At 44.2% G+C, this 18,702-nt stretch overlaps 1 protein-coding gene and 1 long non-coding RNA gene across 2 annotated transcripts in view; one reads left to right on the plus strand and one right to left on the minus strand.

Moving 5' to 3' along the window:
• LOC310671036 overlaps positions 1-13,365 on the minus strand; it is a 67,952-nt gene extending 54,587 nt beyond the window's left edge. The window contains exons 1-2 of the long non-coding RNA XR_014507695.1: positions 13,294-13,365; positions 11,351-13,261 (exon numbers count right to left, since the gene is read on the minus strand). This is a non-coding gene — a long non-coding RNA (uncharacterized lncRNA). The remainder of the gene's footprint in view (positions 1-11,350; positions 13,262-13,293) is intronic.
• Positions 7,591-10,980, plus strand: LOC310670545 (uncharacterized protein). The gene is made up of 2 exons (XM_083426051.1): positions 7,591-7,736; positions 9,576-10,980. The coding sequence occupies exons 1-2, from the start codon at positions 7,637-7,639 to the stop codon at positions 10,961-10,963; spliced, it is 1,488 nt and encodes a 495-aa protein (XP_083282177.1). The 5' UTR covers positions 7,591-7,636; the 3' UTR covers positions 10,964-10,980.
• Positions 13,366-18,702: the final 5,337 nt, after the last annotated feature.

Genomic DNA, 18,702 nt, shown 5'->3' on the forward strand with positions numbered 1-18,702 from the left:
TTTTCTAAACATAGCATTTCAACAAGATCATCAATTTTTGCAGTCTGATGAACCAGAAAAGATCCATTTTTGCCTTTCTCAATTTGCATGGATAAGTAATTTTTAGCTATGCCTAATTCCACCACATCAAATTTCTTCTGTAACTGTGATACTACTTGTTCATATTCCTGTTTAGTTTTTGTAGAAACTAACACGTCATCTACATACACACATATCTTAGTTACAGAGTTTGCCCTTTCCTTTATGAACACACAATTGTCTGCCTTTCCTTGTGAAAAACCAATACCCAGCAATTCTTTTGCTAAAGTTTGGTGCCAATTTCTCCCACTTTGGTGCAGACCATAAAGGGATTTATTTAATTTGCATACCAAACCTTCAGCGGCGTCTATGCCTTCAGGAACACGCATAAAAATTTGTTCTTTTAAATCTGCAAACAAATATGCAGTTTTTATATCTAGGTGGTAAACAGAATGTCCACGTTGTGATGCATCTTTTAACAAGAGCTTAACTGTTTCATATTTTACACTTGGTGAATAACACAAATCATAATCTTCACCTGGAATTTGTTGAAAACCTCTAGCGACTAATCTTGCCTTGTACCTTACAACTTCATTTTTGTCATTCATTTTAGCTCTATAAACCCATTTTGAATCTATAAGTCTCATATCTGGGGTTTGAGGTACAAGAGACCAAGTGTTATGCTCTTTTAAAGAAGCTATCCCAGAGTCCATAGCTTTATACCATTTTACAGCTTGGTGCTTAGGTAAATTCTGAACATCATTGTAGCTTTTTGGCTCAAAAACCGCCTTATTGGCGTACACAGTATTAAAATGTTCATCTGCAAATCGTTGTGGCTTCTGCCTCTTTCTATCTGAACGTCTCAGTCCGGAAGGAGAGTCAGACTCCTCAGACTTAACAGGACTAAGTGAACTACTAGTTTCAGGTTGTAAATCATCATTGTCAGACTGAAGAGGTGCCTGTAGGCTAAGCTCACGGTCAGAAAACTCAAGGGAATCTAACCTCTCCTCGGGTGCCTGTAACTTTAAATCATCAAACAAATTATCAGATTCAACAGGCTTTTTGTCTTCTCCCATTAATTCAGAAGCACCATTTCCTGCTGCTGCTGCTCCTGCTTCCTCTTCTTCCTCAGTTTCATTTATACCATCAGTATCTTGGAAAACAGCAACTCCATTCCAATTTACAGTTTATATCATGCTTCTGGTAATATGAAATTTGCCAGTTGCTGGTATGTAAATTCTGTACGCCCCCTGCTGGTAGCCCATTAATTTTCCCTGAACACTACGCTCACCCAATTTCTGTTTAGCGGGATAATGCATAATTACATCTGAACCCCAAATGCGTAGGTATTTCAGATTAGGGCGTTTTTTTAAACAACTTCTCATAGGGGGTGACATCTAAACCAGAATGATAACTGCGATTTCTAACATAGCAAAAAGCATTAAGCGCTTCAGCCCAAAAGTCTTTGGGCAGATTAGCATCATGCAGATAAGTTTTAACCCCTGCCTGCAGGTCATGCTGCGCAACTTCAACAAGCCCATTTTGCCAGGGACTTCGGGGGCAAGATAACTCATGAGTAGTCCCCTGCGCTTCCAGGAATTTCTCAAAATCCTCAGAAACAAATTCCCCGCCCTGGTCAGAAAACAGGTTCTTAATTGGTTTGTTAAAGTGCGTTTTTACCCAGTTGCAAAAAACTTTGTACTTCTCAAATGCTTGGGACTTTTCAGCTATTGCATAAGTCCAACAGTATCTACTATACTGGTCTATCAGGGTAAGCCAGTACTTAGAACCTCCTAATGATGGTGGGAGTGGCCCAACTAAATCACAATGTACACGCTCAAATGGCTCAGTTACTTTTCTATCTGAGCACCTACCCTTGCGTGCAACCTTGATCTTATTTTTGCAACAGGATAGACATTGCATAAAGAATTTACATGGTTTTAAGTTGAGGCCATTAACAATATTCTTTGTCTTAATTACATCAGCAAAATTCAGGTGTCCCAGAAGTCTGTGCACCTCATGGACACACCCGGAATGTGGCCTTACATTCCTCAACCCCTGGCTTGACTGTGCTGCTCTGCAATTTATAGGCGATTGGGAATAGGTGCGAAAATACAGTCTATATAAACCATCAGCTTCCCGGGCATACAATAGACGTTTGTTCCCCTCAAAAAACTCACACATTGAATTTAAGAAACACACAGTTATGCCTTGACGAGCAAAACACCTTACTGATAATAAATTGTCCACTGATGGGCAGTAAATGCAGTTCGCTATCGTAATGTTTAAAGAGTCAAGTTTAACAGTACCCCTGCCAAGCGACTGCAAGACTTGTGAATTGGCTAAATGTACATTACCAGTTTCCTCTTCAAAAGAAATAAACAAGCTTCGATCGTTGCAGACGTGCTGAGACGCTCCTGAGTCGACAATAAAAGAATTCCACTTGGCACCTTTAATTCTTTTACGACCTGTTGTCCGAGCATGAAAAGCTCGCGGCTCGTTTCTGTCTTTACGGTACGATGTCGGCTGCTGGGCTGACGACCGTGACTGACGAACAGAAACAGACTTGGGAGTACTTTGCTTTCTTTTGGATCTGCAGTCCTTTGCAAAATGTCCCTGCTTATTGCAGAACCAACAACGCTTGGCTGCTTTAAATGCAGTCGTATCACCACCAGATTGCATGTGGCGTCCCTCATTACTTCTGGAAACAGGAGTGCTTATGGCACAAGCCTCCCTTCTGTCCAGCTCGCCCATTAATCTTGCCGTTACCCCTTCCACAGTTAATTGTGCTGGTGGAATGGCAGATATCTGGCTAGCTATACCATCAAAGTCCTCATTAAGGGAACAAAGGATGATAAAAACATACTGAATATCAGGTATCTCCATGTCCCTTCGAATTAATTCGCAGCGTATTGCCTCCAGACGTCTCAAGTGTGCTGCCAAATCACCACCAGGCTGCAACTTCATCTGGTACAACTGCTTGAAATACGTCAATGCAGATGCTGACTCTTTTCTAACATGCACTGCTGCAAGACTGTCCCACATTTCTTTGGCAGTTTTCTCATTTCTTATATAGACTACTTGCTGGTCGCTGACTGCCAAATTAATTATCGCCCTGGCTTTCGCATCTCCTTTCGACCAAGCATTAGTTACAGGGTCAGGAGGGTCTTTAGTTACATAGGTCCATACATCTCTAGAGGTCAAAAGCGCCTCCACCCGAAAAGACCATAAACTATAGTTCTCATCTGTTAGCTGTGGGAAGACTAGAGCCTTCTCAACTTCTGGAACCCGGTCAACCATTCTGGAACTCTTCCAGACCCACAAAAACTACGCTAACAGGAGAAGGAGTTTTCAAACCTTTCTCAGAGTCCAAAAATATGCAGTCATCCACTCAGCAGCTGGGCCCATAACCAAAGATGTTGGCTTTTCCGCAGTATAGTAGCGCAGAGAGCTTGCTGGGGAGAGCTTGCATTAAAAAGAAGGGTCTCAAAAATAACTTAAACAAGGTTTTAATAAGAAAAACAAAAACTCCTTAAACACTAAATACAAACAAACAAGCACAACCCAACCACCAACCCATCCCCAGGGTGAAATGGCGGAGCTAGGTGCTGCTCCTTATATACTGTGGCCAATTCCCAACACAGCTTAATCAATGCAACTCAGCAGCACCTGCTATGGTTCACAGCTGTAAAGCTGGATCTCGTTAGTTCACTCTGGCCCTTGCTCCGGCCCCTTAAAGGTATACACATTGGGTGAAACAATGATGAATCTTTACATTTAAAGAAACAGTTCAACAGGATCAGGTCATTAATTATTCGTCTGGAGGGCGATTCTGAAGGCTCGGAGGAAGATGAGCTTTATCAGAAGAAGAAGAAGAAGAAGAAGAAGAAGAAGAAGAAGAAGAAGAAGAAGAATTTATTATTACGGTCAGAGACCAGCTTGCTGGAATTAAATGTCTGTTATATATATTTATGTATGTGTTTGCCTGGTACATTTATGAACATTTCTTTTATATTTTACAACAGCCTCTGTTATTTTCTCCTACTGATAGAGAACCTACTTAAGGACTCTATATGGGCTTTTAGATACCCCATAAGGGAAAGGGAACAGTATTTTTATTATAACAGCTGCATACAGAGCCAATGGTCTTCCACCCCCTGTGCAAATATGGTGTTTTAAAAAAAAAAGTGGGGCTTTTTTTTCGTGAGTACTCAAACATCCATGAAATATACTCGGAGTCGAGTGTGGATTTCATGCTCTTTATTCAGCTCATAGTAGTGAGGAATTAAGGTTCCCCCAAAATATCTGCTTTATATACATTATTTACACAATGGGTTGCACATAATTGGCTAATTCTGGGATTCTCCTGTAGGCCAATCAGGTTGCGGATACATTTCCACCTGGAGCTGGACTGGGTGGCTCCTGTGGACCAATCATACTGCTGCATTGTTCTAGGACCAATCAGACTGCTGCATTCTGAATCCTATTGTTCTAGGACCAATCAGACTGCTGCCTTTTGGATCCTATTCAACTCAGTACATAACAATCCACAATATTCCCTAACTCTTCAAAGTATGGCACTTACTGTAACAATTTCATGGTGAGTACCTTCACCTTTATTGCTTTAAAGGCAAGCACTGAAAAAAGGGATTGCTTTTTCAATTTATTGCTTTATTTTTCACGACAGAAAACGAAGCAAAGAACTCCCCCTCTGTCCTTACAAATTAAAATTGCCCTCCACTTTTTCTCAGTACTTCCCACAAAGAATATTTATTTCACAGCCGTCGTGTACATTCGGCACATCTTGGAAGTACATGGTTCCCCCCAAAGGATTCATGGGATGGGTTGCATGTGAGGAATTCTTTGGCAGTTAGTCTGTCCGGCAGCTGCTGCTGCTGCTGCAAGTCCCTGTTCAATGTTCCTGTGTCTCTGTGTCTGTGAGGAGAATACAGGGCACTGCAAAAGACACTGTGTGTAATGAATGTGCAATAAGCCAGAAAGAGAGGGTTCCCTCCCTATAATGTAAACAGGGAAACTTCTGTCCAGGAGATGGGGGGGGGGGGGTTGCCCCTTCAGCAGACATCATAAACACACACACCGACTACCAAAATCAACACAATCACTTCTGCAAATGTCCCCACAAAACACTTCATTAGTTTTTCCTACCTATTCAAAGGGCCTCTGCTGCACATAACAATTCACTGATAAATGTATCTATGTACTGGCTCACTGGGAAATCTTCAGAAATTCATATAGAATCACTCGAGTGTCGGATTTACACCATCCCAACGTTGTTCTGTTCAGGAAGGAAATGGCTGCCAAGGGAGGAGCTGGGGACATGAGTGAGGGCAGCCATAATCTCTAAAGTGTGATCCCATGTACTCAGCAGCCCCTCTGCCTGAGTGATATAATCTCTGGCATCCTGATACCTGAGTGTGCGACAGGTAGCCATTCCAGAAACAATAGCAAACCCAGATCAAGACAAAAGGGTGCGATTAACTTGACTGGGAAACAGGGACATGTAAATATCTCTTTTGCATCACTTGATGAGTGTATGGTGGAGGTCAATGGAAGGGTGGGGCAAGCCCTGATGCTCAGGTTTCTGTCGCCAGACCGTCCCAATTTGTGATGTAATTTGTAATGTATCCGTGATGTATTTTTAGGGGTGTTGTAGGTATCTCTGTAAAACTGATCAAAGTGGGAGCCATCCTTTGTTCTGGGCTTCCTTCCTGGTGGCAGGTGGAAGTCCTGTTGCAATAGTTTTTTTAAAATAAAGATCAGGCCTCCTGGCTGCTGTTTTGCTCCTATATTCCTGGCTGGCGTCTTTGTTTGGTAATCCAGGTGAGCCCAAGGATTTTTCTATAACAAGACCCTTGAACTTGCTCCTCAAAATGCAATCTGAACAAAACTGGTGAAGCAGTGAGGACAATATATTCTTGCAAGAGCTGGGAGCCAAAGCAGGCACAGTCCAGCTGGGGCAAAGCATGAGTTTATATTCCCCATGCACACGTTCCGTCTCCCCATTGGTTGGGTGCTGCAAGGTTTTCCTTCCCCCAATTATCAAATAACAGACAAGAGGCTGAGCATGGGGAGAAACTTCTCCTTCCTCCTCTGAGTTGCCTCCACTTCCGGCTTCAGCAGCAGAGATAAAATTAGGGCCTGCAAGGGAGGGAGGGAGGCGGGAAGGGGGGCTGCGTTGTGCGGAGGAGGGTGCTTCTTCCTAATCAAGCCTCCTAATTAAGCGCCCTGACTCCCTGTCTCCCACGCGGGGGCTCCCATTCCCGCTGCCTGGGATTTCGGGTGAGTGCAAAGCCAATGGCGGGGAAGGAGGGAAGGGGCTTTGCGAGGGGGTCCAGGATGAGAAGCCCCCGGATGGGGAGAAGAGAAGGGAGGAAAGGGAGCTGTTTTCTTAAAGGGGACTTGAAGGGGAGGGGGCGGGAGAAGCTTCCTCCTGCAGGGATCTGGTGCAAAGGGAGTTGCAGGGAAGGAGGGGGGAGAGGGAGAGGGGTGGGCATTGCTGGCCAGGATCGCCTTAATAATAGTATTAATATTAATTTCAATATTTATACCCCAGCCTCTGTGTCCTGCTTCCTTCCTTCCTTCCTTAGGCAACAGGTGAAAGCCTTTCTCTTCTCCCAGGGGTTTGGCTCAATAAAAAATCTATGGACTTCACAACTGCATTGGGGGGGGGGGGTGTTGTTTTTATTTCTTACTCTGCTATGCATCTCTGTGTTTTTCTACTGTAAGCTGCCCTGTGATCTTTGGAGGAAGGGCAGTATAGGAATGGAAAGAATAGCAGTAAAAATAGGTTTTAAAGAAGTGCCCACTTTAAGATGCCACGTGGTGTAAACGTGTATGTTGTCCTCTAGGTCCAAACACATAGTAAGAGCAAGCAGTGCTCCAAAGTGCTTCTCTTGTGAACTTGCCATATAAGTTGTTTACTCCTGATCAAAGCTCCTGTTTCCCAAAAGGAATGGGGGGGGGGGTCTCCTCACCACTTTTAACCCCCCCACTCCCACCGCATGGCAGGCAGAGGACGTGTTCATTCACAATCCCAGTAAACCATGAAGTGAACCAGGCGCTGCCGCTCCTTCCCCTCTCACTGGGCTGCAGAGGAGGAAAGGGATGGGATTGAAGGCTCTTCCTGCCTCTCTCCCCTGAGCAAGAAGAGCAAAGGGTGTTTGCAGGGCAGGAGGACAGAGGAGGAGGCAGCAGCGAGGGCAGAGGGAGCAGTGGGCGGATCCCCCGCCTCTGCCAGGGGGTCCAGATGCAAGCAAGGGGCTTCATTCTTCTCCATGCAAGGGACACCCATGTATTCAGAGCAGTCCTTTGCAGATTAACTCTTAGGTTCCAAGGGATCTACTCTCAGGCCACTAATGTACTTACCATGCCAGCCTTAGGAAGGGAGGCGGGACAGGCAGGTGAAAGCAATTGGCAACAGTGGGTGGAGGCTCTTGGGAAGGGGGTGCCCAGTTGGGGCTTCTCCAGGGGCAGCGGAATGTCTTGGGCAGGAGAATCCCTGCAGGGGCTCTCAGACTCCCTTGACTTCTTCTTCACTCTCTCCCAGGAAGCTGAACCTGCAAACCTTGCTGAGACTGAACCTGCAACCCTGGCCAGGATGGAAGGAGGAAGATGGACGGGTGACCTGGTCAGGCTGTCTCCCGCATCCATCCCCACAACCTCTGAGCATTCCCTCCCAGGACCCTTGGAGAAATCTGGTGAGTTCCAGGGGAGAGGAGATGGGGACAGGGATAGATGGATGGTGGAGGGAGAAAGAGGAAAAGATGGAGAGGAGACAAATGGAAGGAAGTTCCTGAACGTAAGAAGGAAGGGGTGAGGCCTTCTCCAAAGCAGCTTTTCTTCCTCCAGGCTTTTAAATCTTAGATGTTATTTCCCCAGCAGTAATAATTGATGATAATGATGTGGCACACCAATCCTGAAAAACGGGTGAAGGGGAATGGAAATGCTTCCCATAATTATTTATAATTAATGTATTTAAATTGTTTCTATTACTCTTAATTTTTATAGACAGGGTCAGAATGATACATTCCACCAGCATCAAAACACAATAAATGCATACACCTTCCCAGTTTGGTGGGCTTAAGGGACAAAGGACCCGTTATCATGATACACAATTCCTGTGGCTGGAGGCTGGAGGATTGGGCATATAAAGTCCAAGAGTGTCTGGTATTATAAGCAAATTGTGAAAATATTACTGACTGGGGTTGTTTCTGAGAGTGAGTGAGTGGGATAATAATTTTAGCTCCCTTGTGTAATGGCTTGGTTCTCCCGCACAGATGCGAGACAACTCCAGTAGTAATTATCTCAGGTTTATTGGTCAAACTCATAAATCACTGTGGAGCTCAGTCTTTGGCCTGTTCATCCCATCTTGCAGTTGCCGAGTCCTCCAGCAAAGAAGCCCCCACTTTCGCTTTCTTTTCCCCTCTTCTCGCAGATTCTCTTGAGCCTACGATTTTTTGGACAGGCTATTTCAGGGGTCTCTGTGTCGGAGCTCAAACTGGAGCTAACGGTCTGTGCCCCCCCCCGCCGGCACCCCCTCTTCCTGCTCTTTGTTCTTTGCTCCTGCTGCAGCTTGGCTGCTCCTCCCTGCTTCACATTACAAACCGAATCACATCTCCTGCGTTCTCAGGCTCTGTCAGCGGAGGCACAAGAGGCTTGAGACTCCCAGAGCTGAAACCCTGTAATTTTGTCCGTCCCTAAGCTTCCGTGGAGATATTGTGCTACAACCTTGGTCCAAATCTCAAAATAAGTACACAAAGCTAACAAAGAGACTCAGAAGTTTATAGTGGCACCAGGTATCCTGCTCAAAATTCCACTTTGTCAGACTGCAGGCCACAAAAGCTTAGCCCATAATACATTTATCAGCTTTTAAGGGCTGCGAAAGATGAATCAACAGAAGCATAGTTCATCTATGGAATCCATCCTACAGGAGACAGTGACAGCCAGCAATATGGATAGCTTGAAAAAAAGGATAAGAGTGACGTCTCTGCTCTGCCCTCGTGGTCCTAGGCAATAATGCTTCTTGATACTAGTTTCTGGAAAGCACACGAAGGCAGAGAAGACTCTTGTGCTCCAGTCCTGCTTGCCGGTTTCCCACAGGCATCTGGTTGGCCTCTGTGAGAAGAGGATGCTGGACTAGGTGGGCCTTTGCCTGATCCAGCAGGCTCTTCTTAGGTTCCAATATATTGCAATATTTACATGTAGCACTAAAGTTTTATTTATTTCACAAGGGAAATACTGTTACTTGAGCCTGGGATCATTTCTTCACTTGAAAAGGAAAAATACAGAGATGTGTCTAATAAGCCAATTCCACCATAGATCTGTATTATAAAATGATGGTGCTTTCTTAAGTTTGAATGGAGTGATCATGTGTTGCTCTTGCCACTATCTCATCAGCTTTCGTAAAATTAGGAACCTAGAGTGGACAGTGGAGAATGAAGATGTTACCATGAGAGAAGGTGCAGATTGGGATTGACATGTGTTCAGTTCCCTTTTTGTCTTTCTTGAAAGTATAACAGGATTCTCTTTCCTCCCAGACTCCCAAACAGGTGAGGAAGATGAAGGTCAGAATTCTATGGAGCCACATGTGAATTTATGCGAAAGAACAAAGAAATTGAGGATACAACAACAAACTCAAAAAGGAGAGAAACTATTTGAATTTACGGCATGTGGAAAGAGCTTCAGTGAAAGTGGAAAACTTCGACTACATCAACGAACTCATACGGGGGAGAAACGATTTGAATGTTTTGAATGTGGAAAGAGTTTCAGCAAAAGTGGAACACTTAGAGTACACCAACGAACTCACACAGGGGAGAAACCATTTAAATGTATTGAATGTGGAAAGAGCTACAGTGAAAGTGGAGCACTTAGAATACATCAACGAACTCATACGGGGGAGAAACTATTTGAATGTTTTGAATGTGGAAAGAGCTTCAATGAAAGTCGAACACTTAGAAGACACCAACGAACTCACACGGGGGAGAAACCATTTAAATGTATTGAATGTGAAAAGAGCTTCAGTCGGAGTGGAACACTTAGAAGACATCAACGAACTCACACAGGGCAGAAACCATTTGAATGTATGGTGTGCGGTAGGGGCTTCAGTCAAAGTGGTGCACTTAGAATACATCAACGAACTCACACAGGGGAGAAACCATTTAAATGTACTGTATGTAGAAAGAGCTTCATTGAAAGTGGAACACTTAGAATACACCAACGAACTCACACAGGAGAGAAACCATTTAAATGTATTGAATGTGGAAAAAGGTTCAGTCGTAGTGGAACACTTAGAATACATCAACGAACTCACACGGGAGAGAAACCTTTTGAATGTTTTGAGTGTGGAAAGAGTTTCAGCAAAAGTGGAACTCTTAGAATACACCAACGAACTCACATGGGAGAGAAACCATTTAAATGTATTGAATGTGGAAAGAGCTTCAGTGATAGTGGATCACTTAGAATACATCAACGAATTCACACGGGAGAGAAACCATTTGAATGTTTTGAGTGTGGAAAGAGTTTCAGCAAAAGTGGAACTCTTAGAATACACCAACGAACTCACACGGGGGAGAAACCATTTAAATGTATTGAATGTGGAAAGAGCTTCAGTCATTATGGAAACCTTAGAATACATCAACGAACTCACACAGGGGAGAAACCATTTAAATGTATTGAATGTGGAAAGAGCTTCTGTACAAGTGAGAAACTTAGAATACACCAACAAACTCATACAGGGGAGAAAATATTTAGATGCATTGAATGTGGAAAGAGTTTCAGCAAAATCGGAGCACTTAGAATACATCAACGAACTCACACGGGGGAGAAACCATTTAAATGTATGGAATGTGGAAAGAGCTTCAGTGAAAGTGGGAAACTTAGAAGACAACAACAAACTCACACAGGAGAAAAACCACAGATACTTTAATTAATTTTAATAAACCGCATAGGTGTTTTTTACCTTTCCTTCTATGCTTCCTTGCAATCCTGACAAAATCAAACCATGCCAATGCTTTCAGCCCCAGAAGAGGAGCTCCCCTTGGTGTCAAGGGAGGGGTAGTTCAAGGGAGCATCTAGAGCCTACCATCCGTTCTGTTGCTGGGCCCTTCCCCTCCTGTCTCTGCCATCCCTGGGCCACTCCTCACTCCACAGCAGGAGACTGGATCTGTCTGTGATGGTGAGATGTCCTGGCTGGTTGATGGACCACTTCCTGTTTCCTGGAGCTCCATCCTTCTTTCTCATGCAAGGTGGAGTCATGTGAATCAATTCATCAGATGTGTTCAAAATAGTAGGGAAAATTTATGGTTGACACCACCTTGGGACAGTTTTGACAGGAATTCGGGGAACTGGGAATATTTTTAGCTCCACCAGGGTTGATGGATCAGCAAATAGCTAAAGATTAAGGGGCGGGAATCAGGCCTTCTTTCTCGTGTGACAGATAACAGACTCCACAGTTCTTAAAGCTGACCGTTTGCTGCCTCCCAAAATGATGCTTAAGCCTCCCCCCCAAAAAAAACAACAACTCAAACATGGCAGCTGGTCCTCTCAAACGGGCCAATATAAGGTTTATTTGGCAAGTTTGTTGTTGTTTAGTTATTTAGTCGTGTCCGACTCTTCGTGACCCCATGGACCAGAGCATGCCGGGCACTCCTGTCTTCCACTGCCTCCCGCAGCTTGGTCAAACTCATGCTGGTAGTTTTGAGAACACTGTCCAACCATCTAGTCCTCTGTCGTCTCCTTCTCCTTGTGCCCTCCATCTTTCCCAACATCAGGGTCTTTTCCAGGGAGTCTTCTCATGAGGTGGCCAAAGTATTGGAGCCTCAACTTCACGATCTGTCCTTCCAGTGAGCACTCAGGGCTCATTTCCTTAAGAATGGAGAGGTTTGATCTTCTTGAAGTCCATGGGACTCTCAAGAGTCTCCTCCAGCACCATAATTCAAAAGCATCAATTCTTTGACGATCAGCCTTCTTTATGGTCCAGCTCTCACTTCCATACATCACTACTGGGAAAACCATAGCTTTGACTATACGGACCTTTGTTGGCAAGGTGATGTCTCTGCTTTTTAAGATGCTGTCTAGGTTTGTCATTGCTTTTCTCCCAAGAAGCAGGCGCTTTTTAATTTTGTGACTGCTGTCACCATCTGCAGTGATCATGGAGCCCAAGAAAGTAAAATCTCTCATTGCCTCCATTTCTTCCCCTTCTATTTGCCAGGAGGTGATGGGCCCAGTGGCCATGATCTTTGTTTTTTTGATGTTGAGCTTCAGACCATATTTTCCGCTCTCCTTTTTCACCCTCATTAAGAGGTTCTTTAATTCCTCCTCACTTTCTGCCATCAAGGTTGTGGCATCTGCATAACTGAGGTTGTTGATATTTCTTCCAGCAATCTTAATTCTGGCTTGGGATTCAGTCAGTCCAGCCTTTCGCATGATGAATGCTGCTTATAAGTTAAATAAGCGGGGAGATAATATACAGCCTTGTATACTCTTTCCCAATTTTGAACCAATCAGTTGTTTCATATCTAGTTCTAACTGTAGCTTCTTGTCCCACATAGATATTTCTCATGTTATGGAAATTTGGGGGGAGGGAGCACATCTTTAAAGTTGTTAAATGTTACAAATATTATGCCTGAATGTATCCTTTCAACTTAACAGCTCAGGGAAGTTACCTAGCTTTAAAAATAATATAAAATCAACTCCTTTGCCAGTTTCCTCCGTTCCAAACCTATTTTACCTTTGAAAAAGGGCTCCAGGAAGTGTCCAGGGGTGAGAATTGCTGAGCTGGGCCAAGGAAAGCCTAATCCCATCACCAAACTTGCCAAGGGACCAGACATGCAAAGGAAGTTCTATTGTACTTTGGGTGATGGGACTTCAGAGGTGTTGGCCTATGCTAATCTTATACCTGAGTCTTGCCTGACATGTCTGCTTATGGTAATCTTGTACCAAAGACTTGTATGGACATGTTTGCCAAGATTAAACTAGTGTAACCCCTTGTCTACCCCTCTCCTTTTGTGACATGTCAGTGATGTAACAATGATATAGCAATGATGCTCTACAAACTGTATTCTGGGATATGGTGGGGAAGTTTTAAAAGTCTTTGTCACCCTATCCTCGGGGTTCAAAATTCCTCTTTGAACTTGTTGCGCAGTAAACTTTGGTCTACAGCTATTTGCTCCAGTTGGTGGCTGGACTCCTTCCTTTATTCCGCAAGGGACCCGCAACGAGCTTCCTTTATTCCGCAAGGGACCCGCGACGAGTCACCGACGAGCTGGGTGACTGAGCAGCCTCACACCTAGATTTTTCCGTAACACACAGGAGACAGATGAGGTGATCAGGAACTCCCATTTCTTTAAGAACTTGCCATAGTTTGCTGTGCTCAACACAGTCAAATGCTTTTGCGTAGTCAATGAAGCAGAAGTAGATGTTTTTCATGAACTCTCAGCATGTTTGTAATTTGGTCTCTGGTTCCTCTGCCCCTTCGAAATCCAGCTTGCACTTCTGGGAGTTCTCAGTCCACATACTGCTTAAGCCTGTCTTATAGAATTTTAAGCATAACCTTGCTAGCGTGTGAAATGAGAGCAATTGTGCGGTAGTTGGAACAGTCTTTGGCACTGCCTTTCTTTGGGATTGGGATGTAGACTGACCTTTGCCAATCCTCTGGCCACTGCTGAGTTTTCCAAAATTGCTGGTATATTGAGTGTAGCACCTTAACAGCATCATCTTTTAAAATTTTGGTTTTCAGGGAAGAAGCAGCCCTGGAAAATAAGGCAGGAATTCACCTTGAATCTTGCTAGCAAAATCATTTCATAGCTTTTTGTGAGGGTGTGGCTGCTAATCTTAAAGCCAGGATGAGCACTAAGAATTGGGCATCATTTCCTCTGTTATTAAAAATAAAATAAAATACTTGTTCTGCTTCTAAAGAAACCCTTTGGAATGCATTCTTACTCTTTTTTCATATAAAAAATTCAAACAGCTGTGCAAAGGTGCTCCTGTGCAATGCAATGTCAGAATAACAAAATAATGAAACATCTCACAAGAGCCTTGTTTTTTAAATATACAGCTAAAAAACCTTAAAACTCGTACAACACTTACCAAATACAAATCTAATAGCAGGGCCCCCAGGCACTAGGAGGCAACCTGATGTTCAAGGCTTCACCCCCCCCCCCCAACTCTGAGCTTTTGGTTTCTCTTTAGACACTCATCTGTGGTCGCCTGGAGCATTTGAGGGGAAAGAGAGAGAACATTCTGGCATACGAAGCAAACATAGAAAAAGAAAGTTTAATGTACATATAATGCTGTGCTTCAATGCATTGTAATAAAAATACTATAAAGGGAAGTTTCTCTTAGACTTAGGCAAGAGGTTCCACTCTGACAAAAGCCTCAGAGGAGGCTGGATCTTTCCTCATAACTCATCGCTGGAGGCATATGTCACGGCTAAAATGGCCGCTATTTCTTTAATGCGAATAAAGCTGGGTCAGCATGACTCAGTGGCCTGAAGCAGGTTGTATATATAAAGTGAGAAATGTTAGTTTATGCTGAGGCTGGTGTTTGGGTTGGTTGGTTGTTTAGTGCTGGTGTGTATAGTTATTCAGTCGTGTTTTGCCCAAAGACTTTTAAGAATAAAACTCTGCAAGGATATTCTCGTGGACTCTTTTGTGCCGACAAGGGTCCGAGGACCAGGCTGAGGAGACAAAGGGATGTCAGAACCCTTTCCTTCTTTTTTTTGCTTTTTGCAAATACTGACAGCATAAGCTGCAGAGCTCTCACGGAAGGAAGCTTAAACTTGAGAAGCCAGTGTGTTCTTGCTGGAGATGGCTAGGAGAAGCAGCAGCAGCAGTTGCAAATAAGTCATGCAATGTTGAAGAAGCTTAGGATCTCCCTCTGGGACCAGAGAGAGGAAAGCTTACTGAATTACATAAAGGACTGATCATTGTTTGCAACGTGCTTATCTTAGACTGCTTATTCTTAGACTTTTTAAGACTGTTCTGCAGTAAAGCTTCAAAACTTATTTTTGTGATGGAGAGAATTCATTTCCACACAAGGTCCAGATCAGGAATTCCACGGAACAACTTTAACAGCAAGTACTTGAAGGGTACTTCAACAAGTACCTGAAGGGACGCAGGTGGTGCTGTGGGTTAAACCACAGAGCCTAGGGCTTGCCAATCAGAAGGTCGGCGGTTTGAATCCCCGCGACGGGGTGAGCTCCCGTTGCTTGGTCCCTGCTCCTGCCAACCTAGCAGTTCAAAAGCACGTCAAAGTGCAAGTCGATAAATAGGTCCCGCTCTGGTGGGAAGGTAAACAGCATTTCCGTGTGCTGCTCTGGTTCACCAGAAGTAGCTTAGTCATGCTGGCCACATGACCCGGAAGCTGTACGCCGGCTCCCTCAGCCAGTAAAGCGAGATGAGCGCCACAACCCCAGAGTTGTCTACAACTGGGTCTAATGGTCAGGGGTCCCTTTACCTTTACCTTTACTTGAAGGACCAAACCAAGAATTACAGCAATCTCTTCCTCAAAATGGTTCAGCCTCCACCACCTTTACTGCAGTCAACTGAAGGCAACCAACTATGCCCTGGGCCCCCCGATCTTTCTCACTGCCAGTGAAAACTAATAAATGAAAAGGAAGAGAACCTTCCCATGTCACACTGACACAAACACCTTGCATATGAACTTTGTAGAAGAATGAAAGTGTACTACCCCTCCCCCACCCCGCTTGCTCTCCCCACCTCTCAATTCCCCAGCCTTACACTGTATACAACATTAAAGTCTGTCTGTCTGTGAATTTTTATGATATCCAAACAGAGTAGCTTATAGTTAGGAAGCCAACACCCTCCCTTCAGATGTGAAGGAAATAAGCAGCTATCCTATCCTAAAAGACATCTGAAGGCATCCCTGTTTAGGGAAGTTTTTGATATTTAATGCTGTACTGTTTTTAGCACTTGATTGGAAGCCGCCCAGAGTGGCTGGGGAAACTCAGCCAATGGGCGGGGTATAAGTAATAAATTATTATTATTATTATTATTATTATTATTATTATTATTATTATTATATAATGATCTTCCTCTGTTTCACTTCAGATAATTCAGTGGGGCCTCTTCTCAGTTCATTCTCTTCTGGATCAGTGCCTTAATCCTTTGAAGATTTTGTATATTACAGAATAGTCATTGAGGTGTCCCCAGATATTGTTGTCCAGTTCCCATCAGCTTCAGCCAGCAGGGCAGACAATCAAGGATGATAGAAACTCTAATCTGGACCCCACCACCTGGACTCTGCTGCCCTATATCCTTCCCATTGAAAGAAATGTGAAAATAAATTTTGTACGCTATAGATTTATCCTGGTCTGGTGCATGCAATGTCTTTTGTTTTGCAGCTGTGTGATTTGTCCTCGTATTGTATTTGTTACGATATTGAAGCAATGATGCTGCAAGCTGATTGCTTGGAAAAGTCATGTGATGTTGGGAGTGTCTGTGGGAGGCTACAACAGCACCGGAATTAGCTCAGAGTGTAATATGAGCTGCACAGGAAGTGTTTGTTCAGTCGTCTGCTGGAGTTTGAAGAGAGCAGACATGTTTTTGTAATGCTGCAGAGACAGAAAATAAAAGCATGTAAATACGTTTCTGTCTATCTCTTTCCTGCCAGGGGGGCAGGAAAGAGTGGTGTGTTCTTCTCACGCTGAGAAGGATCGCCTATCGCGACCTCTGCCTGGTCCCTGCTGGGAGAGCAGACCGGGAGGTCAACAGGAGACCAAGCCGGGTGCCTGGGAGAGTTGCCAGTTTCTGCTGATAAAGGCTTGGAATCCAACATCTGGTAGCAAGGAGCCGATGGTTTTAATCCATGAAAGCAGCAGAAGAGGTTGATGGATCGTAACTTCATCCTCTGCAAGAAGATAAAGGAAGATATGGTAGCGGGCGGATGGAAGCTGCAAGACCGGCAGAGCACCGGAGGAATCAGTTTTACTGATAAGCTAAAGAGCAACGGAACCCCAAGGTATGCTGATTTTATGGGCTAAAAGGGTGAACGCAGATTGAATCTTTTCTGGTTCACAAAAGCTGTTTTTGGATTAAAACGGCACTGAGAGAGAGCCACATTCTTCGCATACCAGGCCTAGATAAGAAGCTTGTTGTTCAAGCTTGGAATGTCCAGTTGCTAAGCAACGAGACGTCAATCTTTTCAGCTACTTCGGAGATAGTTAGCTTGAAAAGGAAGTGGAAAGTTAGTAGCCAACGGAAGAGGCTGGGACTGTGAAGAGACTGGAAAAACACTGGTAAACATTCCAGCGTTTGTTTTGACTATTGTCTAACTGCTCTTGGAAGGGACTTTCCAGAGCTGCCTGTGTTTAGCTGCCAAAAGACTCTTGGATTTTACAGGCTCGAGAGTGAGAGCTAAGGCTTGGATTCAAAATGGATACCAAGAAGGGGGGAGGCTTACCTTACCCACCTCCACTGACTAATGACAATTATGCCTCATGGTCTGTAAAGATGAAAGCCCTGCTACAGAATCAGAGGGTTTATGGGGTGATTGAGAACCCCATCCCTCCTGCACCAACCCCAGGTTGGAATTCACAGAATGTGAGAGCCAGGACGGCCATAATTCTGTGTGTCTCAGATGATCAACTCGTGCATGTTCAGGATGTAGAATACGCGCGTGAGATTTGGGAAACGCTGCGTAGAATACATCAAAGAGATGCTGGTTCTTCAGCGTTGCTGCATTTTGAAAAGCTGACGAATCTGAGGCTAGCGCCTGATGGAGATGTGCAAGTGCATTTGACAGAGATGAAATTCTTACACCAGCAGATGGCGCAACGCAATTTCCCTCTACAGGAAGAGATATTCTGCTTCATGATTATTAACAGCCTTAATCGGACTTATAAAACCGTTGCAAGTCAGCTTGGTTCTCTACCAGCGGCCGATCTAACGGTGGAGAGAATCTGTTCAGTCGTTCTGAATGAAAGAGACAGACTTGCCGCAATAGATGTCAAAGACAGGGGGAGAGAAGCTCGGAGTTCTGACACCCCAACTGCTATTGCAAGTGAAGAACAGGCTGTTGCTTTGAACGTTGTCCGTTGTTTCAATTGTGGACAGACTGGGCATCTTCAGCGGAATTGTAAGAAGCCGCGTCAACAGAAAGGAGCTAAGGGGAGCTCTGCAAAGCCTGAGGCGTCAGGCAAAAGTCGTACCAAGTCCCAGATGAAACCTGCAAAAGCATTGCTGTCAACAAAAGCCGAGTTTTCAATGGAGAACGCTTTTGTTATTGACACGGGTTGCACGCAACACATGACGTCGCGCCGAGGACTGTTTTCCACGTTTAAGAAGCGAAGCTTCACTGTGAAACAGGCCAATGGCCAGGAGCTGAAAGCGATCGGGTTTGGGACTGTGTATCTTGAAAGTCTGAACTTGACTATTAACAATGTGTATTTGGTTCCTGATTTAAAGTACAGTCTGCTGAGTGTTTCGCAGATCACAAAGAAAGGACTGATTTTGTCCTATGATGAAGAAAGCTGCAAAATCTTCAAAGATGGAGAGCTGTATCTTTCTGCCAGAGAGAAAGATGGACTGTATTTGTTAACTTTTGATCAAAGTGATTGCATAAAATGTAATGCTTCTGAATCTAACATGATCTCTCTTGCAGGTACGACGAATAACGTCAAGAAGACTACGAGAGTAACCAAAGCTT

The sequence above is a fragment of the Podarcis tiliguerta genome, assembly GCF_965153285.1.
Source record: "Podarcis tiliguerta genome assembly, chromosome: 2".
Lineage (NCBI taxonomy): Eukaryota > Metazoa > Chordata > Lepidosauria > Squamata > Lacertidae > Podarcis > Podarcis tiliguerta.